Here is a 24,571-nt window from a genome sequence, read left to right as displayed (position 1 = left end):
ACGTTGGGTGCAGAGCTTAATTTTTCAAAAAGACTCTTTAAAAATGTATAGGGTGAAAATAGCTAGATTCCCTCAGAATGATCATGAGGCACCCGCATGTCTCATAAACCCTGTAATTACTGTACTAAAAGAGGTTATTTTCAAAGGACAGAAAATAAGCATGTATTCCCCCCATTAGATATCACATGAAACCATTTCCCAACAGGGACCAGCTCTCTATGTGTAAACAGCAGTCTTTTTTCCTTCCTGGCTATGGACGACATCCAGAGCCAGGTTCAGGTGAGCCAAGATTGGATGGAATGGGTTGCCCTGTTGGTGAGCCAATTCTCACTAAGACCTGAGGAGGACTCCACTTTTCATCTTAAGTGCTCAGGCTGGGTTTGTCTTTATTTCCAGCTTAGATGGAGTCCCCTGGCCCACAGACTGTATTACAAATTCTTCTACTCCTTCTGGCCACCCTAGGGATCTCCTTCTCCCTTGACCCTGCTAATGAAACTAAACATTAGGCTAGCTCCCTGAAATTATTTACTAGACTGACTCGTGACTTCCCGGCAATATCCCTGATGGGGATGAATATTTCTTTGTTTATAAGTTGTTGCCATCATGGGGGGCTGCTGCCTATCAACATGTGCTTTGCAACTGTCCCAAACTCTAACCATCCTAGCTAACGAAACCACCAAATCTTGGGCTAACTTGGAAAAGTCATTAGATTCCCTTGCTAAAGTTTTCCTAGATAACCATATGGCCCTAGACTATACCCTAGCTGAGCAAAGGGGAATTTCTGTTATTGCTAAGTCGTCTTGCTGCACATGTATCAATACTTCCTCAGAAACCGGTATTGATAAAATCAGACAAGCCACTTGGTTGCAGCAGACCCTAGATTGCCACACACCCCTGTTCCAGAGAGGACGGAATTGGTTCACAAATGTTTTCTCCTGGTTACCGTCAGGACTTAGGTCTGTATTAAAAGTCATTCTAAAATTAGGACTCACATTCACACTATTAGCACTATGTATAGGAATTAAGCTTATTACAATGTGTGTAACAAAACCATGCAAGCAAGTCGCATCAGTTGTGTATAAAGAGATGCTTCAAACCCACATTAACATATTCCATTCCATGGTCCCAACTACGCCCTATATTAGCATGAAGAAGCTACAGACGATGGACCCTGGTCCTTAATCCCATAGATAAGGAATGGTAAAATTGACAGTGGGGTAATTGAGGCCACCTTGATCTTCATAACTAGCATGATGATGTTTAATGGTGTTCTTAAGTTGATATGATTGATTTAATAACCCTCCTTGTGAATCTATAAATCTTACATTCCTTTTTAGAAGGAGAAGAGAAAGCCCACGCCCATCACAGAACAGGAATTAGACCTCTTGCACAACCCTCAGGCAGTGAAAGCTGTAAACAGGCACCATCAAATCTACACAGAATCAGGAAATGTTACATGCCACTGCACCCCTTACTGATTAACCACCCCTTGCCCTTTTAAAACCCTCTTGGCTAGGGAGAAACCTCAGAGTTGGCTTTTGGATAAGTGTCTGCCTTCTCTCCAGGTGGCCAGCCTTCTGAATAAAGCTCATATTCTTTTCCAATCAACATGTGTCTCTTGAGTATTGACCTTTCAAGCAATGGGCAGCTGAATTTGGGATTCAGTAATAGTAATTGGAAATAACCCACAATAAATAGTGGTAAGATGCTCTGATTTCAGAATGGTAAAATTCATTTAATTACTGATAATATCCCTAAATATTACTTGAAACGTCAGATCATTTATTTCTATTTTAAGGTAAAAGTAACCTGAACACAAAAAGGTATCCTTAAAAAGTGTAGGCTGTAGAATAATGTAGAAAGAGTCCTAAATGTTCACTGCCCCAAATCCCAGCAGGTGCAGGAATTTTCTGTCCTGTAATCCTGCAAGTCCATGCTTGTCCTCTTGCAGAGCTGGGACTCACTGAGTCAGCGCACACCATCTTTGGTTTTCGCCACTTAAAGTTTTTTTTTTTTCTCATATGGCACAAACCTGTTTGTTCTCTTAAAACTTCTGTCCATAAGTATATGAATATAAAAATATAGAATGTACCCATTTGACAATACCAAATTTAAATATAACTGAGGGGAGGGTGATTTCTAAATAATGTGATTATAGGGGTGCCTGGGTGGCTCAGTCGGTTAAGCGTCCGACTTCAGCTCAGGTCACGATCTTGCGGTCCGTGAGCTCGAGCCCCGCGTCGGGCTCTGGGCTGATGGCTCAGAGCCTGGAGCCTGCTTCTGATTCTGTGTCTCCCTCTCTCTCTGCCCCTCCCCCGTTCATGCTCTGTCTCTCTCTCTTTCTCTCTCAAAAATAAACAAACGTTTAAAAATAAATAAATAAATAATGTGATTATAACAATGAAGCTTTGCTTTATTTCCACATTTTCACTTCTAAAAAACAAATTAATTTATCTTTTAAATTTTTTTAAATGCTTATTTATTTTTGAGAGAGAGGGAGAGAGACAGAGAGAGCATGCAAGCAGGGGAGGGGCAGAGAGAGAGAGGGAGACACAGAATCCGAAGCAGGCTCCAGGCTCTGAGCTGTCAGCACAGAGCCCGATGTGGGGCTCAAACCCATAAACTGCAATATCATGACTTGAGCCAAAGTCAGACACTCAACTGACTGGGCCACCCAGGCACCCTACCAGTTTATTTTTTTAACTTAAAAATTAAGGAAATGTTTACCTAATGAATACCGATAGTTTCTTAGATGTTATATTTTTATTTTGTAATGTTTGTGTTCTCAGGCCTTTGAGAATGAGAATAACTTAGTTTCATTATGATGAGATCTTACACGTGTAAGTCATTTTTTTAAATTTATTTATTTATTTATTTTGAGAGGGAGAAAGACTGCACACAAATGGAGGAGGAGCAGAGAGAGAGAGAGAGAGAGAGAGGAGAATCCCAAGTAGGCTCTGCACATTAGCACAGAGCCCAAGGCAGGGCTCGATCTCACCACCGTGAGATCATGACCTGAGCCGAAATCAAGAGTCAGACACTTAGGGGCGCCTGGGTGGCGCAGTCGGTTAAGCGTCCGACTTCAGCCAGGTCACGATCTCGCGGTCCGTGAGTTTGAGCCCCGCGTCGGGCTCTGGGCTGATGGCTCGGAGCCTGGAGCCTGTTTCCGATTCTGTGTCTCCCTCTCTCTCTGCCCCTCCCCCGTTCATGCTCTGTCTCTGTCTGTCCCAAAAATAAATAAAAAAAAAAAAAAAACGTTGAAAAAAAAAAAAAGAGTCAGACACTTAACCGAGCAAATCACCCAGACGCCCCTCTTTTTCTTTTTTAAGTGAAGTCCAACCAGTCACAGGATAATGAGTTTCACTCTCCTTTTTGATTGACCTAAGGTTGGTGATTGCATATCTTCTTCAGCAAGCCAAAGTATTCAGGTTTCCTAAATCCCTAGGCCTCCTCCTCTTCTCTTCTACTTGAATTCTCCCACTTAGCCTGGAAGCAAACAACAGCTTGAGAGAAGTTGTTGAGAGACAGGCAACCATGGGAGAACTCTACACACAATCCCAAAAATAAAAGCTCCTTTTTTATCTTCCCTTAGAATATCGTGGCAAAGAAAATGCCACTGCTGCATCCTAGCGCATTTCTTTGAGAAACAGTCATACCTTTCAATTCACTTCAACAGTTATTTACTAAGTGCCCATCACCAGGGGAGGATCCAGGCCTTATGCTAGTACTGTAGTTACAATAAGCACAACTTGTGACACTCTGTTCCTTAAAAGTTAGCGGTACTCAAGAGGCCTCTCCTTCACTCATAGAACAAAGACAGCTTTGCTCCATTATAGGCATCTCATGTCCTAGGATGTTTCATAAGCCCCAAGTTGGTCTCAACGAGTCCTTGGTGTTTTCCCAACAGTAGATAGTGCACGGAAACAGTGTTGGCCTCAGTTTATACATGAGATTTAAACAGTTTCAGCCTCAGTTTACACATGAGTTTTTAACAAAAGTGAATTAAAAGACAGAAAATCATCCTATTAAAAATAATTCATCATGCATGAGAAGTCATTTGCTTTATTTATATAAATGACAGTTGCAACAAGGGTATAAATTAGATATAATTCTATAAACTGGAAGACAGGATACTGACATCCAGACATCATTCTTGTAATGGTCAGTTATATATTCAATATAATAAAAATGTAGAATGTTACAAATATCCACATTTGAGGATTATAAAAAAGAAAGCAAAGATAAGAATTCTGCTGGCCCACTCAGTAACCCACAAGATTTATGTAACAGTTCCCACAAACCGATCTCAGAACAATGTTACATTTTCTATGAACACAAACAGTTAAGTACTAGGGATAGTGCTTTATATAATATTGTTTGAGGCAATCTTCATAGGAAATACGATCAAGACTCATAATGGCACAAACGTGATAGGACTTACATTCCCCATTGCAAATTGCACTGCTGTCATAACTCACAAAGAAGTAATTATAGTATTTGATAAACTGCTCACTGTCCAGGACTGCAAATTGCTTAGCTAATGCATACAAACTTTTTGGCTGCAAATCTTCAATATCATAGGTCTGAGTCAGCATATATTCCAGCTTCCAATCGGATTCTCCCTTTAGATTTGCATCTGTCAGGTTCAAATAATACTGCAACATATCCTATAGCAAAAACAGTCACAAACCCTGGTTCATTCTCTGCCATAGAAATACTGCACAGGAAGAAGCGTCCTTATTAGGATTTATGTGACATTCTTAATTTAAAGTTGTAGTCATTTAGAAAAAAGTGAGAACTGTTTTGGTTTGCTTTTTTTTTTTTTAAGGCATTCCAGTAGACAAATCTGTATTACTTTTTTTCATTTTAAAAACAACGAAGGAACATATTCTAAACTACACAGAGAGATGTACAAAATACAAAGCTTTGGATTCACACACCTCAGAAGTAACCACTGCTAATAGTTACATATAAATCAGTGCTGTGCTGGAGGTGGCTGGTACCAGCTCACAGAGCCAATTATCAAATTTTTAGGAATCTCGACACTATAATTAAAGTGTTGTTTTTTCCCCCCAGTGAACAACTTGTTAAACATTTATCATCACTCCAGTGTATGTCAAGACATAAGTTGTTCTAGACATTATGTACAAAACAAATATAATTATTTAGAATATGTATACCCTATTTACTATCTCTTGGCTTTTTCAAAAAATTAAGCTATACTATGTATACACTGTTTTGCACTTTTAAAAATAATTAGTGCTATATCAGGGCATCTTTCCATGTCAGTATGTGTATATACATACACACATACATACATATACACATACACACGTATATGTACATGTATACATATATAATATATATATATGTGTGTGTGCGTGTGTGTGTGTATGATGCTCAGATCCAAAAATAGGCAACTAATAGTTGTATAAAGAATTCAGTCAATTGTTTTATTTCCTCATTTAATCAAATGTTTGCAAATTAAATCTGATTTCCCTTGCCTTATTTTCTTCATAAAAACATGCTCTAAGGGACAAGTGAGCTACCTCTTACTAAGTTTATTTAGGGAAAAAAAATGCATTTACATCAATAGAGACTTTAATTGAAAATTCTTTTCAAATGATATTAATTAAAAGGGGCAGTACTTATAAGCAAAAAGCCCAGCCCTTCAATGTTAAATTGGTCTAAAACCTAGTCGTGTACAAGCTCCAGAGAACTTTTGTCTCAAAGATAAATGTCCAACTCATTTTTATTTACAAAAAAAAACGCTGCCAACATGTATTGAGTTCTTACTATAAGCCAAGTATTTTTCTAAGTGCTTTACACATATTTGTTCATGTAATCCTCACAGCAATTCTGTGAAGTCAGTAATACTTAGTTTAATCCTCATTTTACAGAGGAACAGACTGGAAATACATAAGGAAATTTGATAAAAGAATGCTTGGGGGAGTATGGTTTCAGAGTCTACAGTCACTTCACAGCTATGTTCTAGAGAAGAGTAATTAATAAATATGGCTTAGTGAAAAGTTTCAGTATGTGTACAAGTCCCCAAATCAGGCCCTGCCCAATGCACTGAACAAATGTCAAGTCCTTAGAAGGACAGAAACAACCTCCCAAAGGCTGATCTCATAATGCCCATACTGAGAAAGTGCTGACCAGCCAAATATAAAAAGAAGACAGACATCATGAGATTTCAACATAGAAACAACGTACATAGTTAAGCTGAAAACATTCAACTAAACTATTGAAAACTATAAAGACATGCATAAATGTGGGGGCAATTCCAAAACTGTGCCAACTTACCAATAGTTTATAATCATGAGGATCATATTGAAATAGTCTGACGCCAGGATTGTTGGTCAGTTTTTCTGCAACACTCTTCACTGGGGTAACAGCAGGAGCCACAAACAAAGAATTTACCGGTCCTCCTGGACAAAACATATGTACATAAACATATGTTTTAATTGAGTTTATCTTTACTAAAAATATAAACAAATGCAAGATTAAGAGATTAACAGACATAACAGCCAAATGATGTATGATCCTTGATGAATCCTGACTTGAAACAACTATAAAGGGACACTTTTGAGAAAATAGAGGAATTTTTATTATGGATTGGTATTAGATGATACTGAAAAATTACTGTTGCTCTTGTTAGGTAGGTAAGTGAATCGTATTAGTATGTAAATTATATAATTAGCCATGTAGTTAATGACAACTGACCAAATGACAATTAAATTATGTGAATTAGCCATATATTTTAGCAATGTATACAGTAGCATGTAGGCTAAAATGGATCTAATGTTTGAGATTTACTTTCAAATACTTGAGAAAAAGAAAAAAGAATAAAGAAGTGAATAGGTAAAGCAAATGTGGCAAAATCCTGATAGATGTTAAATATAAGTGATGGTATGTGGGCGGGGGGGGGGCGTTGTTTAATTATTCTCTTTTAGGTGTATTTGAAAATTTTCATAATAACAAAATCTAAGTTATCACAGGTATACACACACACATACACACAAATACAAAACTAGTTTGTTCTGTACATCTACCTAAAACAATATGCCAATAATTACATAATAAGAACCTGATTGGGGTCACCATGCTTTTATACATATCTATTACAGGAATGAATTTCTGAGTAAAAAAGCTATCAAATGCTGAAAAATGGTCATTTTTTACCAAGCCTACTTTTTGCAGGTGAAAGAGGTAAAGCATTTTGAAAATTTTCCCCAATTGCTGAAAAAAATAAATACTGATTTTTTTTTCCTGGCTGACTATTCTAAAATAAGAACCCTTATTTGGTTAACTCCCCGTTTCCTGTCCTCGTGAGGAGGTCATCTTTAAAAATAGGTAATCATTGTTTTGTTTGATGCTGAGGTTCTCCTATTCTTATCTTTTAATTCTGAGTAGATGACAATGTTGATTATCCCTTAAAATTAAGTGTTTGATCTATTTTAAACCAGTGGTGAATTCTGCTTTTCTCTTCAAATTCTGAGAAGTAAAACAAGTCATATAAAAAGACACTTGAGTCTAGGAAGTAAATAATGAACAGCAGTATTTCTCTAAACTTGAGAATCTAAAAGAAAAGTTGAGTGAGCTAAGGGTTTCAGAGCCTTTTTTGTTGATAGCTATCAAATGCTGGTGGCCCCATGGAGCAAATAGGAAGACACCCAACTGCAGGCCTAAATAGGAAATCGACACTTGCCTTACAAACACAGAAGATATTCAGAAAAATCTGGTGCTGGTAGGTTGATTTAATGAAACTTGTAATTTACTGGTTCAGTAAAAATTACTGGATATTTACTGCTTTGCTCTAGCATCTTGGATTGGGAAGATGCACACAGAACAGCATATTACCTTTTTTATCAGAAAGCACCATAATACTATCTCTGTGAGTGTGTCCATAAAATTGTCCTGCAATGACATTGCTGTATCTTCTAAAAATATCTATCAATTTCTCATTATACAATTCTCTCATTGCTGTGATGTTCCTTGAATGGGGCACATATCCTACTGGGATATGTGCTATGATGTACACCTGGAGAAAGAAACATAATGAGGACTGATGAGAATCTTTTTGCACATGTATCATAACCAAATGACATTTAGATATCCAAGATTAAAAGTACTGTATATTAATTAAAATTTAGAAAGCAAATATACCATCTCTCCTATTACCAAAAAAAAAAAACAAACGATGAAATTATAAAACTATTAGTATCATTCTACTTGCATTTGACTCACTTAAATTACACTGTTGATGATATATAGTAACTGTGATCTTGGTCACAATTTTTTTTTAATCAACAGATGTCAATCAGTCATCAAAGCATTAAAAGCAAAGCAAAATAAAACAAACACAGCAGATTTAATTAAACCGTAAGGTGTTTCATGTGAAAACATCTTCAAATTTTAATATCTTTATTAATAGCTGACCCCACTTGAGTTAATAAATACACAAATTTAGCCCCTGTTTATCCCCAGATGATTTTAGTCTCTGGGATCTACCTTCTCCTTATTTTGCTGAGAGGTGTTCAGTGTCTTTTCTAGCCATTCAAACTGATTTGCTGGGTCAGTCTTATTCAGAGTCATGATATTTGGGCCGTAGTACAAGTTTGTGTTTAGACTGATGATCCTAAGGTTCAGATTAGGTGAAACTTTCTGTGAATAAAAGCCACCTACAAAAACAAATTTAAGACACACTCTAGAAAAACACGTACACAGATTCACAGTGACTATGAAAACAAACTCTTAATTATGGTTTACAAGCCAGTCAGGAAGGTGATACTTATTTCTCATTATTTAGTTTGTACATACATAGGCTGTCATTAAATAAGAATCCCTTACTGAAAACCGACTGTGTGCCAGATCCAGTGGTGGGACTTCCACATACTGACCTACCAACAGTTGTATCCGATATTCAGATGAAAATGATATTGGCACTAGGTCATGAGGTGTCAAATTTTAGAAAAGAAACATTAATGCATCAACTCCTACTTTTGCATGTTTGGGGAGTTAAGATGAGAGATATAGTGAAGTACAAAATGCAAAAGTAGGAACACACGTGGACCGTGCCAAAGACTACTATGGGAGAGATGTCAGATAAACCAGACCTGCTACAGTCTTAGTAGCAATGAGACTTAAAGGCAAAATCGCCCTCACACCTGTGAGCCAGTGGTGGTAACACCCAAGGGTCTGCTGCAGTGGTACTTTTGGAGCTAGCACCTGATCTTGGACCTGCTCTCTTTGCCCTGGGCCCACTCACCATCCATGCCTCTCCACAGCTTTCAAACATGACTTACAGCCTCCAAAGAAATGGGCACATCCAGAATGAACACACCCAAGCAAACATTAAAGATCTTAGTCTGAACAACATGAATAAAAATAGAGACAAAATAAGGATGAATAAATCTTTCACTTACCTTTCCTTAAAGTATGAATAGCTTCTTCGTCCAACCAGGGCTTCCAGAGATTTGCTACTGCATTGTACACCTTGCTGGTGACTACAGGCAGTTGATCCTGGCCACAAACAATACAATCCACCATTGAAACTTTAAAGATACATAGATTAACTAATTTAAACATTACTTGAGCATTTACTACTATATGAGACATCTGGAGAGGCAAGGATGAGTACTAGATAGGCTTCATCTTCAAGGAATGTATAACTTCGTTAAAGAGACAAAAAAAAATATAATCAATCACCTGTCAGACAATGTGCCAGGTGCCATCATAGAGGTTCTAGCAGGGTAGAAGCATGAACAATCGAGTCCGGCCCAGAGAGTCGGGGCGGGGGGAGTGAAGAAAGCACATCAACCTGCCCTTGAATAATGATTTCATCATGTTGGCAAGAAAGGGCATCAAAATAAAGACAATGGCCCAGACACCAACCCTCACAGTGCTATACACAGAAAAAAGCACTTGTGCCACGTGGTCAGGATATAGGGTGGATATGGGAGTGTGCTCATTAAAGAGAAACAGAGGCAGGTGTGAGCCTGAACACACAGGGCCTGGAACAGCACATTGAGAGAATGGAGAAAATTTCATGATTTTAGAATTAAACAAAGTCTTCTGAAATGTTCACACCAGTATAAAGCTTTTGAACTTTCTGAATGAAGACTGACAACCACATGCTTTTGATTTGGAGAAGTCTCTTTATATGAACAAGTTTTGATTTTTTGTAAGCAATGTGTACATAAAACATTTTTATTATCATAAAGTATTTTTATCATCCTATTTTATCACATTATAATAAAGGATCTTAGCTCTGCGGGGCACCTGGGTGGCTCAGTCGGTTAAACGTCCAACTTCAGCTCAGGTCATGATCTCACGGTTCGTGAGTTCGAACCCGGTGTCGGGCTCTGTGCTGACAGCCGAGAGCCTGAAGCCTGCTTCGCATTCTGTCTCTCTCTCTCTGTGCCCCTCCCCCCGCTCATGCTCGCAATCTGTCTCTGTCAAAAATAAATAAACTTAAAAAAAAATTTTTTTAAGGATCTTTAAGGAAGAAAAAAATACCCAAAACTTTAAGAAAGTATATACTGAGGGACACCTGGGTGTCTCAGTCAGTTGCGTGAACAAGCCCTGACTTTGATTCAGGTCACGATCTCACAGTTGTGAGACTGAGTCCCATGACGGGCTCCATGCCCAGCATGGAGCCTGCTTGGGATTTTCTCTCCCTCTCTCTGCCTCTCTCTCTCTTTCTCTCTCTCGATATCTCTAATAATAAAAATAAAATAATAATAATAATAATTTTAAATTTAAAATAAATTTAAAAAAAGAAAGTGCATACTGAATAAAAATCCAAAAATCACTTGTGAAATTAAATAATTATTCCTATTTTCTTGTTTTAAAAATTATATTAATAAACAGAAGCCATTTCCTTCACACTCCTCCTTTTCTTCTGCATATTAGTGACATAGATCTATTTCTTAAAGTAATTTTCCCATCAGCACTAGTTAAAATGCTTAGTTATTTTCCAAGATGACACCCGAGTCACATTAGTTCCTAATACATATGCCTAATACACGATGAAAACAGAAATACATTCAGGGAAAGTAATAACTAAATGACTTGTTCTAACTAGAACTATTAGTATATTTTTAATCTGTGTCAGATATCAGACTCCTCTGCCTGAAAATTATATACTGAATACTAAAAATTATGACTTATAGGCCAACCCAGATTCTGGTTAAAACTTGGTCACATGATCAACATCAAAAATCTGAAAGTGTTAGCCATGTGTATCCCAAAGTATTGGGATAGATGCCAAAATACTGGAATGGTCATATGAAATCTTAAAATTATATAAAATTACTGTAGAGTTTTCTCTCAATTTTAGTTATGAGAAATGTGAGCATCAGAGAAGTTAGATGATTCATTCAGGGACAGCTGGTCAGTTCCAGGGTTGGTCTAAATTCCAGGTCTTTCCAGTGTCACTCCTATGTCCAATTATTAATTGTACCATGCCATCATCTCAATACTCTTTGGCTGTGACATGCGCAGTGCCGAGAAATGAGGTATAATGGGAAGTGACCCACCCACAAGTTTGGTGGCGCCAGTCTTGCCAGTGTAGGAGTAAATGAGGACCCTGGCCCAGACTGCCTCCTTGGGCGGCAACTGGAAGGAGTCCCTAGGCTGCCCACACTAATATCTACTTCTGATGTAATGGGTGGGGACATGCATCTACATATGCATGTTTAGGTAGCTATGTTTATGTGTATGTTTATGAGATTTTAATGGAGAAATAATACTTATTAAAGTATCTGCTTGATTTGTTACTAACATTCACCAGAATTCCTTCTTGGCTAACAGTCTGTAGGAGAGTTTGTTGTGGGGCTTTCATGTTACATTGACATTCCTGAAACTGGCGTGGAAGGGTGGAAGCAGAATAATAGAAAGAAGATTTTCAGATATAAAGTCACAAACTAGAAAGACAAAAAAAATAACTCTTTAAGGTATACGGGCTGCCCAATTTACCCTAGTTATACATACGATAGGATATATTTTAGAATTTGTATATTATCTATATCTGTGAATCACTATAAGATTTGATTTCACAAAGACATAAATAAAAGTAAAATAAAACAAATCCCCAAAGGAGTTAGGGAAAACGTATCCCACATGTTGCTGCTTACTGCTCCAATAACTACCACTCCACTTATTGAGGGCATAATATGTACCAGGTAGAAAGCTACGCCCTATTCATGTAATATCACTAATTCTCACGGAAACTTCTGAGGGTGGGTGTTATTGCTCCTATTTACAAATGAGTGACTTATGGGTCAAGGACATTAAGCGAATTATCCAAGTTGGCCAAGCTATCAGGAGCAGGGCAGGATGAGGCTTTACATTCTAGTAAATACAACTCTAAACTCCACATGTTCTCCACTATGTCAATCTGTCTGTCACCTAAAGCATATAAAAAACAATGTGGGTAGCTCCTGGTTTCTAGAGATTGTTCATCCCCAAGCATCTTCCCTGTGTGGTCTCACATCTCAATAGTAACAAAGTTGACCACTGGTTTAGAGGATGACTCACAAAGACTAACACATTGTTCATCTCAAGCCCAGAGGCCAGTGCCAAAAAGTTACTTGAAACAAGTTCATCCTAGAGTACAACGTCTCAAAATCCCTGTATTTAGGTGATCAAAATACTCACTAAGCATTCTCGTGGCCTGAGATGGAAAAGATATTCTAAGCAAGAAGATAAATCTAGACAGAGAGGCATAAAAGTAAATATTGTGTTCAGGAATACTGAGTATGTTAATCTGGCAAGAACAAGGGATGTATGCAAGAATGTTAGTCTAATTGAACACAAAAGATCCAGGATGTGGGCTCTATCACTACACGATTGTGAGCACTTGAACAAGCAACTTGACATTTTGGGGACTCAGTTTTCTCATCCATAAAATGAAGAGTTGATCTAGACTAAGGGTCACCAAACTTTTCCTATACAGGGCCAAATAATAAATATTTTAAGCTTATGGGCCATATGGTCTCTCTTGCCACAATTCTACTCTGCTGTTCTAGTGCAAAATCAGAAATCAGCCACAGGCAATACAGAAAGAATAGCCATGGCTCTGTTCTAATAAAACTTTATTAACAAAAGCAAGTGGTAGGCCAAATTTGGACCACAGGTCGTAGTGTGTCAAGTCCTGGACTAAAACACTAAAACTCTGAGATATCTTGAATCTGTCCAAATCTAAGATTCTACACTAGTATATAACAGGACCCTCCAGCCAGGGCTAGTATCCGACCATTATGCACAGGCTATTTAACAAACCGCCACACTGATAGGTTAAGGCCTGAGCTTATCGGTCATCAAATATTCTAAACACAATCTCTGTCTTGAGTGGTATCTTAATTAAATAAACTGGGCCTAAACAGGAACTTCCCTCTTTGGTTCTTATGACAGTTTGCTATGATCAGAGCATGGAGAGCTTGGTCTGCCTAAGAGAAGTTCTGAAAAATGTAAACATTTGTCAATATCAACCTTCCTTGCCAAGCTTTATCATAAAATGTGAATGAACAACACTGTTATTCAAAAGAAAGTAGAAACTGAGGAAGATTATGAGGGAAAACAAGAATCAATAATCCACAAACTAGGCAATTTGCTTCCAAAACTCACTATGGACATATCTTTTTATGGATTAGGGAGAATCACTTTAAAGTCCCCAAATCACTTACTTGTCTTACCTTCTTCAGTCGTTATTAACAGTGCACTCTACCTCCATGAGCCCCACTCCCACGTCTTATCATCAGCTAGTTATTGTCAGAATTTTGACAGTACTAATGGGAAAATTCCTTGAAACACTTTTGGAGTTTACATCAAATTTACCTGTGGCCAATAGTCATGATTACCCAGTGCAGGGAAAACCTGGAGATTTGGAAAGACACTCTGGATGGTGGTTGTCATATTAGCAATCACATTTATGACTGAGTCTGTTGAGAGTTCATGCACAGGAACGTGAGGTGGGCTATCCCTGCAAAGGAGACAGAATCACAGCAAAATCAACTTCTGTAAAAAGTCACTAGACATGCATGATGCCTGGTTGTATTATCATTGCACACTTCCACGATAAAACAACAGATGATTATTAAAAGAGCTGATAAACGACTCTTCATTTATCTTTCTCCCACAGAGTATCCCATTTTAAAAACTGTGTGATACAACAGATAAGCAGGAAATCTCAGCCTATTACACTGCTTGACTGAAGATTTGTGAGAGGCAAATAGTTGAGCAATTAAAAGCACAGATTCCAGAGCTAAAATGCCTGGATTCAAATTCCAGCTTTGCCATTTCCTAGCTGTGTACACTTGAACAAGTTACTTAGATGCCCAGCCTTCATTTCTTCATCTGTAAAATGGGGATAATAATATCAAATGCAAATGTTAAATGAGGTATAATTTAAACATTAGTTAAATAGCACCGGTCATTACTGCAGGCATAGGGAATACAAACCTTATCATTGTGTCATCATGACAGACAGAATTAATTAATTATGCCACCAGAAGATAATGTTTACAAAATTGCTATTCTCTACCTCTGCCCTTTGCCCACTTGTGCCCTCTCTCTCTCTCAAAAAAAAAAAAAAAACCAGAAACAAAAACAAAACAAAACCTAATTAATTAATATTCGTAGGAATTCAGCATTCTAATGAAGCTTAGGTCACTGTAGATAAATATTGAGCAACTAACAGTATTTATATACTCACTTACCCTGTCCATATCATGAAAGATGCTTCTTGTCCTGAATTTTTAATGAAATCAAATGCTGACAAAATAAGGTGATATGGAGAATCACACAGAACATCTCCAAAAGGACCAGGATTGGAGGCATTTACGCCTTTAGATGAAGCACACACTTTGGTGTGGTCATCTGTGATGTGGTAAGTAGGGTCTAAGTGTAAATCAGTCACATGCCAAAACTGTCCTGTTGATTAGAAAAGAAATGGTGTTAAATCTACTTCCCTTTAGGTATTCCCATACACATATTTACAGTAAGACTGGAGACAGTTACTCCTCCCTGTGATGGAGTAAAACCCTAGTAATTTAAATGTTCATTTGCTCTGAAAGTAAATACAATACTTTCCTGTCAGTAGATGAGGATCCCAAAGATAGTGGGAAGAATTTACTAAAATTTACTATTTACATGGGTCAGAACTGATGAGCTCACTGACGGCGTGCCTACGTAAAAAAGACCATGTAACAAACGTAAATTGCATAATGAAATACAGGGAGACATACTTCAGATGGGTCAATAATAATATTGTGTATTAATAGTATGTTTCCTTCCTTGCAGAATTTATGGTTTTAGAATTTATTTATGTGCTTCTTGTGGAAAAACTGACATAGAAACATGATGTGGTCTGTTTGGGTTACAGAGTGGATAGATTGCAAAACCAGAAACTAAATCTCACTCCTAATTTCTTGTAAAACCTGGCCTCTCGACATTAATGGAAAAAGAGTAGAAATGTTTAATACTAGCTTTAAACCAAAAGTAGGAATTTCCAGAGGCTCTTAAAAGCTACTAAATATAGGAACATCTTCTAGCATACACTTGTATCAAATGTTGATAATGTTAAGGAAAGCATTTGTTAAAGAGGATGCTTCCATTCGGTTTTCAGTGAGAAACCTGGAACCCATTGGATACCATGGGAAAGATTCTTTAATTGAAGGAAATAGTAGTACTAATATTCAGAGTAGTGTCTCTCTTTATTAAGCATTTGTGCCAGGCATTATAATAAAGAAACTAAATATACTATGCCATTTTATTCTCGAAACCACTCTCTTGAAGTAGGAATCACTGTTCTCATTTTAGAGGGGAGAAATGAAAGCTGGGTCCATTAGGAAATCTGCTCAGGTATACACAGCTAACAAACAGCACAGTCAGAATCTGAGCCCCACTTCGAAAGGCCCTCCAGCTTGTGTATACATAAGTTACATATATCTTCTATGATTTTGCTGCCTTCTCATATGCAATTAATAAATTATTTTAGTATTGAGGCTTTTCACACTTTGAATTTGGAGTTTACTCTGATTATGACTAATTTATATCAGAAATGACATAGCAGCACATACTACACCAGAAACATGGAGCAAACAAGTAGAATGCAAACTTTTATCTACCTATACAAAGATGATAAAAGCTATGTATGTATATGAGCAAACACCTGAATAGGACCCAAAGCTGGGATAAGAAAGTAAGAAACTGAAAACCGTTAATTTGTTAGGGTGGAAACGTTAAGTTATATTTGGGTTGTTTTTTCTCTACAACATTATTATGATTTTACAACATATTTAAGTTCACAGCTAAGACACGGTAGACAAGAGATCCAGAAGAAAGTAGACATAAAACAGTCTATATGATCAATTACTTTGTATCTTATCCCCATTTGAAAATACATGCCAAGAGTAATTTATTTTCTTCTTTAATGCAGAAAATACTCCAGCTTCCATTTCTAGCCCAGACTTACTGTATCCAACACACAAAGTGAGGTTGACAAATAGCTCAGAATCATCCTGGAGGCTGTCCTTCCTTGAGGTATAAATATATAGTGCATCTCAATTTTATTTAAACATGTTTTTAATGATTGGTAGAATATTAAGGTATAATAAGCTATACACAGAACAGTATAGTGTTATGGTTAAGATGGGGAACTCCAGAGTCAGACTACCTGACTTCAAATCCAAGCTCTATTTACTAATCTAGCTGTGTGATCCTGGCTTGTTTTATCTGCAAAATGGAAAGAATATTACTGCCTTCTGTATGAAGGTTAAGTGACTTGGTAGAAGTAAAGCTCTTAGAACATACCTGGCATCTAGTAACCTCAGTGTTAGTTATACTGTTAATATTTTGACGGGGCACCTGGGTGGCTCAGTCAGTTAAGTGTCTGACTTCAGCTCAGGTCATGATCTCATGGTTCGTGAGTTCAAGCCCCACGTTGGGCTCTGTGCCGACAGCTCAGAGCCTGAAGCCTGCTTCAGATTCTGTGTCTCCCTCTCTCTCTCTCTCTCTCTCTCTCTCTCTCTCTGTCCCTCCCCTGCTCACGCTCTCTCTCTCACAAAAATAAATAAACATTTAAAAAAAAGTTATACTGTTTTTATTTTGTAACCCTAAGCTTGAATTTGAGATTGAACTTCTTCATTTCCAAGTAATACTTAAAATTTATCAGGTACTTACTGTAAGTTTAGTGCCTTTTTTTATGTTTTACATGTATTAACTCATCATTATTTTCATTTTAAAGATAAGGACACAGAGATTAAGTCCAAGTCACATGTGTCATACACAACAGAGTCAAGATAGAGATTCAGGAAGTCTGATTCCGGATTCCATGTTGCTCTTAACCACTGTATCACTTGCCTCTATGTGTGCTCACATTCAACTGTCCTTCCGTGTCACTCGCCTCACATAAAATACATAACACCTACATGAGATACTGTGACAATTAAGGGACATGAGATAATAAGTATACTAAAATTTTATAAACCAAAACTGGAAACACATTAAGAATACATCTCCAGTACCTAGATTTGTATGTCCTCAGCATCTAGAACATGACCTATAGTAGGCCCTCAGTAAACATTCCTTAATGAGGCACAGGCAGATTTCAGGATTTCCTCAAGATCACATGGTGACTCATTAATGAGAGCTGAACTAGAACCAGTCCCTCCAGACTCCCAGTCTAGCACTCTTTCCACTACACTGCACCACCAGACAGATAAGTGAGGAGGTAATTATTTAGATGCACTGAAGAAAGTCTTTAAATAGAAGCCAAGAGTTCTGACAGGTTCTTAACCTGGGATTTATGAATAATGAACCTCTGGAGGCCTTATCTTCCACTTCTAATGAAATTATATATAAAGTGCTCTGTGTGTGTGTGTGTGTGTGTGTGTGTGTGTGTGTGTGTGTCTAAGGCCACAGACCTGGCCTTTGGCCAAGCCCTACTCCACTACAGATTCTTTGATTTGTGGTCCAAAGTTCATTTCACCACACAATGATTTCTTTCTTGTTCTGCAGATAACCTTTAAGAAGATTTCCTGAAATGTATGTGTGTATACATGTGTGTGTTGTTAATATACCTAGATAAATGCTCAACATTATATACCAAAAAACTTATGGTTTAGCTAAAAAAAATTGTAATCTATCCTAAAAAAACCTAGTAAACAATAATGCAGATGTTTGGACACATCTGAATTGTTTAAAATAGGTATTTTTGGTTTTTTGTTTATAATGTCAGTTCCTACCAAATACCTCAGCAGGCCTTGACCTACTAACTCTAATCAGAGATGTGGACAAACACACCCAGGTGAAGGCTCCTGGGTTGTTGTCCTCTGACCACTGAGACTTGACAGAACAGAAAGTTGAGACTGGGAATTTACACACACACACACACACACACACACACACACACACACACACACCAATTAAGCACAGGCCAGTTATGGTGAGTGTTATAAAGGAAGCATTTCCGGATGGGGTCAGGTGAAGAGAGAGAGTGTCACATCAAGTAGAAAACATGTAAAATAATATAGCCAATGCGAAACTGCTGAGTCAACACTTCAGCCAGTCTCTGAACCCCATCCCTTCCTCCTCCCTAAGTGACTCAGCCTTCTAGTTTCCATATGAAAACGGGGAGGTGTAAGTGGAGCTGCCCTAGACACCACAAAGTTGTTGCTGAGGACTTAAGCAATCAGATCCTTAAAACCAAACAGTAAATTTGCCAATGGGTATTCCCAATGGGTAGCAACCTGGGACATTTTATTTCAAAATCCTGAACAGTCACCTAACTAAAGAAAAACAACACAAGCTTCAATAAAAGCAGAAACCAACATACATAAGTATTTGGGGATAATTTCTCGTTATGACTGACAGTTAAGAAACCAGATTCACAGTTCTTGCTTTCAACCTGACAGCTGAGTCACGAGAACTTGGCTCTCACGCAAAGAGGAGGTATTTTTTTCAGAGCATTTCCAGAGCCTTGTGAGAAAGCAAAAGCGTCAGAGAACAGCACCAAGCACTGTGCTAAGTTTCAGAGGCGGCTAAGTCCCCAAACACAGAACAGAATTCCACCTATCAAAATTCCCCCCCCCCTAAAGAACAGAACAATTCTTTTCAAAGGGTGTCAGGCAGGTGGGGTTACCTTGACCTTTGAAAGGGAAGGCTCAAAAGGCACCCTAAAATCTAAAATTTGTTTAACAAGTTGTTGGGTCCCAATTCTGAGTTTCATACTCCATAGGTCTGGAGTGGGCTGAAAACCTGCATTTCTAAGAAGTTTGGGTGACGCTGATGCCGCTGGTCCCAGGCGGACCACAAAAGGGATTGCATTAAACTTGTTAAGTATGATTAAAATTGATCCCGCCCACAGACAGTCCGGTAACATCCAGGTAAAGTGAAATAAAGGCCCCACGAGTTCTAACGTAGACTAAGAGGTGAGTAGCACCGAGACTCTGGCAGAAGGAGTAAGAAGAAAAGGCCAACAAACCCGGCGGGCAGGACAGAAGATACTAGAAGTCCCACTGAAATGTACACCCCTATGGGGAAGAGGAAGCTCCGTACTCCCTGTGCTCTGGGCAGATTCGGGGCCCGTGGGAATGAGGGACATCCAACTTCTAGCTTCGGTTCTGCTTGAGACGTGCACATTTCCTTCCTCCCGCCCCCGGAACAAACGCGCAGAGGAACCTAGTCTCCCGCAGCTCCTTGCAGCGCCCCCACTGGCCAAGGGTACTTTCTCCAGCCACCTGGACCTCCCGCTGGTCGCCTGGCGCTCTCCTCCCGCAGTCGCCCTCGCCCTCCCCGCGCCCGGCGCGTCTGGCTCCACTCCCCTCCACTCCCCGGAGCCTCGGCCGCGGCGCACTGCTGCCCCCACGCACTTTTCCAGACTTCGCGCGGGCGCTTTGGCCCGTTGTTCTCGGGCAGCTCCCGGGAGGGAAGGGGTCGCGGACTCACCCACAGCCGGAGCTGAACTCTCGGGCGCCAGGGGCAGCCCGAACCCGGGACTGCCACGCCAGGCGAGCAACAGGCAGCAGACAAGCGCGCCCAGCAGAGCCATCACGGGTCAAAGCCACGGGCCTGGGAGACTGAGGCTGTCTGGCTTGGGGGTGGAGAGAAGGCAGAAGAAGGGTGAGGGTGTAGACGCCCTGCAGTCACGTGCGAGGGCAGATTCCGCAAAAGGTCAGCTCGTTTGACCTTCAGCAACTGTCTAGCGATGATCTGCCCTCTTATGCCTTCCGTCAATGACTGGCCAGGGAAGGAATGTGCTTGGGCACACTTCAAGCAGATCATCTTCCCTAAATGCTGCCTGGCCTTAAACAGATGGGGCTCCGCTGCAGAAGACATGCAGAGAACCTTGAAGCATGAGAATTTGGAGGAGGGCAGCAGAAGTTTTGGATAGCACAGCTATCTCAAAGGGCGGTCCCTGGACTAGAAGCATCAGCACTACCTGCGAATTTTAGTAAGAAATGAAAATTTTTAGGTCCTATTCCAGACCAATTATATCAAAAACTCAGGAAGGAGTGTAAAAATGGTCCAGTCATTTGTGTTTTTAATAGCCCTCCAGGTGATGCTAAAGTGATGGGGATGTTTGAGAACCACTGCTCAAAGACACAGGATTTTAGGGGCTTTTGGGTGGCTCAGTCGGTTGAGTGTCTGACTTCCACTCAGGTCATGATCTCAGGGTTGGTGGGTTTGAGCTGGCAGAGGGCTCTGTGCTGACAGCTCAGAGCCTGGAGCCTGTTGTGGATTCTGTGGCTCCCTCTCTCTCTGCCCCTCCCCTGCTCACACTCTGCCCCTCTCTCCCTCTCTCTCAAAAATAAAAAAACATTTAAAAATTAAAAAAAAAAAAAAGACACAGGGTCTTGGTTTTTAGTTTGTTTAGGGGGTTTGTTTGTTTGTTTGTTTACACCTGAGTTAGAACGTCTCAGAACTGTGATTTATGCAGTCCAGAGACACATGACAAGCATAAGTAGAGCCAGTTGCTTTTACTCTCCTAAAGAATTTTTAAAGATACTTAGTCTGACAATGGGGCCAAGATCCCCAAATTGTTTCAGGTTCTGTGTTTCTTCTCTAACCATTTATGAGGGTGCTGGTCTCTTTAAGATAAAGATGTGGAATTCCTTGGGAGAAAAAAATATCCTGCAGGATGACTAACTTCATAAAAGAGGTCATAAAATGTATTTGTTTCCCATCAGAGGAAACCTTATATTGTATCCTGTGTAATTTAATGGGAAAGTGCCACATGAAAGAGGCTTTGAAATAGTAATCAAGGTGCCTCCATTTTGTTTCATGTACTGCCAGAGTGGTTAAGTCCTGCCTCAGTTTTAGGATAATTGAAAAGCCTTTCTAGAACCAAAATGTTTTCCAATGGTGGACAGAATGGTGTTTGGAATTTCTCAGTCCACAACTTCAAAAGTATGGAGGAAAATGGGCAAGGGGAAAAATGACAGATGAGAGAGAATAACTTTAAGGACAACAAAATAACTTGTGTGTTTCTAACCCAAACATTTTGAATACTAGGAAAATGATTTTTTAAAGTGTAAAAATAGCAATTTTAGCTCTTCTCCCCCAATTTCCAATAAGCTTTACTGGAAGTGAATTGATTGTGAAACAGTCTTCAGTAAGTAAGCATAAACTACCTCCAGCACCTTTTGAAACCTAAAAAATGCTTGAATTCCTTAAAAGACAATGGATAGGAACATCATTCTCCCTTCTACTCCCTCTGCTTTGTTTTCCTTTATACCTACTCTCTCTAGTGCAAAGCTATAGTGCCTCAACATCTCTGGGTTTTCATCTGAACCTTGGACATGAATTTATAGGTCCTCATGGTCCAGATGGAGGAGTCATTTGTTGTGAGGGTGTATCTGGGTGAGAGAACACATATGACAGGATGGAAACTGCTCCTTACTCATCATCAGGGGTGCAAGTGTGGATTTCACAAGACCACTTTTAGTCAAGTTCGCAACTTTAAGACCTTGGGATTTCACAAACATTTCTCCAGGGCCTGTTGGTCAAATTGCCTTTGGGCTTGGGAATTTTCCCTTTTCTATTAACTATGTTAAAAACAAAAACAAAAAGGACAAACCAGAAAAGTTAGTACTATTGGTAGGTCAGTATATGAGCTAGAATACTGCTCGAAGAAAAATGATTTGCATCTACCTTGTAAAGATTTAGGAAGCAAAAAATATTTGTTAATTATCTTCCCAGAAAAATATATTTGGTACACCACTGCAACCTTTGATCTTTGTGATTGTCATTGTAATTGTAATTGTTTCTCATTTAGGCCACCCAAAACCCTTCCCATTCTTCACTTGGAGGGCAGTTGTTATGGAAATAAATGCCAGCAGGATGTTATTTGGCCTAATAATAGTCAACTGAAGCTGAATCCCTATCCATGGCCTTGTATTCTTAAGAGCAGAGAGGCCAGAACCCTTGCTTCTACTGGAGCAGAGGCTGGAATCATCAAGAGAAAGCATTCTTCCAACAGAAGCAAAGATGAAGTCTGCCTGAACAATTGGGAGCAAACACTCTCAGTGTTCTTTTTCATGCTTTTAAAGACAAAGGTAGACTGTCTAGTTTTAGGAATGGTCATCTCAGCCAACCTTATCCTGGCATTCAGTACTAATTGTATTCAAATGTTAAATCCTGTAGCTGCACTTTAGTTTCCTCTACTCTTCATTATAGTAATAAAGTAATCCTAAATCCAATAGTCAGATAATAGTTTCATTATGGTGAATTTTGTAAGTTAAAGTAAGTTCCCTCATGCTTTTATCTGTAAGTTAATTGGGCGTTGAATTATAGAAATTAACTGAAATCACCTGGTTGATTAAAAATGAATACTACCGGGCGCCTGGGCAGCTCAGTGGTTAAGCGTCCGACTTCAGCTCAGGTCATGATCTCGCGGTCTGTGGATTCGAGCCCTGTGTCAGGCTTGGTGCTGACAGCTCGGAGCCTGGAGCCTGTTTCGGATTCTGTGTCTCCCTCTCTCTCTGACCCTCCCCCGTTCATGCTCTGTCTCTCTCTGTCTCAAAAATAAATAAACGTTAAAAAAACAAATACTACCTATTTTTTCCTGAAAAAATATTTACCCTATTTGCCTCGCAGAGGCTAACAGAGGAACGATTTCCTAAGTAGTGATCAGGGAAACTAAAATCTTGTGCTTTTTTGACAATAAATGAAAGGGAAAATCACAAGGTTTGCAGTTCTCAGTATTATTCAGTAATCATGAGAACATGGACAGGTAAATCTGATATTCAATTTCCTCATCAGTAAAGTAAAAATAACAGTATCTGCCTTACCTGCTTCACATTGTTGGTTTGGGAAAATTGATAAAATGCATTTAATAAATGATGAAATATAAAATAACATTTGTTTGTTTCTACTTACAAAGGCAAACCCTAGCCAGTTACAAATAGGTATTTACTTTCCCTTGGGTAACTCAGTTTCAACAACTGCAGCACACACACACACACCCAAAAAAGGGAATTCGGGGGCACCTGGGTGGCTCAGTCAGTTGGGCAGTTGACTTTGGCTCAGGTCATGATCTCACAGCTTGTGAGTTCAAGCCCCACAGGCCCCACGTAGGGCTCTGTGCTGATTTAGAGCCTGGATCCTGCTTCGGATTCTGTCTCCCTCTCTCTCTGCCCCTTCCCATTCACACTCTGTCTCTCTCTCTCTCTCTCTCTCTCTCTCTCTGTCTCAAAAATAAATAAATATTAAAACAAAAATTAACATCCAGATGGCCAACTGATGATGATAAAATGCTCAACATCACTCATCATCAGGGAAATACAAATCAAAAACACAATGAGATACCACCTTACACCTGTCAGAACGGCTAACAGTAACAACTCAGGCAACAACAGATGTTGGCAAGGATGCGGAGAAAGAGGATCTGTTTTGCATCGTTGGTGGGAATGCAAGCTGGTGCAACCACTCTGGAAGCAAAGTATGGAGGTTCCTCAAAAAACTAAAAATGGAACTACCCTACAACGCAGCAATTGCACTACTAGGCATTTATCCAAGGGATACAGGTGTGCTGTTTCTAAGGGACACCTGCACCCCCATGTTTATAGCAGCACTATCAACAATAGCCAAAGTATAGAAAGAGCCCAAATGTCCACCGATGGATGAATGGGTAAAGAAGGTGTGGTATGTATATACAATGGAGTATTACTCGGCAGTCAGAAAGAATGAAATCTTTCTATTTACAACTATGTGGATGGAACTGGAGGGTATTCTGCTAAGTGAAATTAGTCAGAGAAAGACAAAAATTATATGACTTCACTCATATGAGGACTTTAAGAGATAAAACAGATGAACATAAGGGAAGGGAAACAAAAATAATATGAAAACAGGGAGGGGGACAAAACAGAGGAGACTCATAAATATAGAGAACAAACTGAGGGTTGCTGGAGGGGTTGTGGGAGGGGGGATGGGCTAAATGGGTAAGGGGCACTAAGGAATCTACTCCTGAAATCATTGTTGCCCTATATGCTAATTTGGATGTAAAGTTTAAAAAGTAAAAAATAAAACAAGTTAGAGAAATAAAATAAAGTTAGTTTTCTCTACT

General features: G+C 39.1%; 1 protein-coding gene across 2 annotated transcripts; it reads right to left on the bottom strand.

Moving 5' to 3' along the window:
- Nucleotides 1-4,042: 4,042 nt before the first annotated feature.
- Nucleotides 4,043-20,186, bottom strand: SMPDL3A (sphingomyelin phosphodiesterase acid like 3A). Of its 2 annotated transcripts, XM_058735132.1 has the most exons (8): nt 19,954-20,186; nt 14,724-14,937; nt 13,843-13,987; nt 9,429-9,525; nt 8,515-8,684; nt 7,864-8,044; nt 6,307-6,431; nt 4,043-4,667 (listed from the first exon to the last, which is right to left on the bottom strand). In XM_058735132.1, the coding sequence occupies exons 1-8, from the start codon at nt 20,054-20,056 to the stop codon at nt 4,350-4,352; spliced, it is 1,353 nt and encodes a 450-aa protein (XP_058591115.1). In that variant the 5' UTR covers nt 20,057-20,186; the 3' UTR covers nt 4,043-4,349. The 2 variants fall into 2 exon arrangements, with proteins under 2 accessions (XP_058591115.1, XP_058591116.1); XM_058735133.1 differs by lacking the exon at nt 14,724-14,937 and having other exon boundaries at nt 19,954-20,063.
- Between the last annotated feature and the right edge of the window lie 4,385 nt (nt 20,187-24,571).

Source organism: Neofelis nebulosa, chromosome 6 (genome assembly GCF_028018385.1).
Source record: "Neofelis nebulosa isolate mNeoNeb1 chromosome 6, mNeoNeb1.pri, whole genome shotgun sequence".
Classification (NCBI taxonomy): domain Eukaryota; kingdom Metazoa; phylum Chordata; class Mammalia; order Carnivora; family Felidae; genus Neofelis; species Neofelis nebulosa.
The sequence above is the reverse complement of the archived record's forward strand: the minus strand, read 5'-3'. Positions and strand labels throughout refer to the sequence as shown.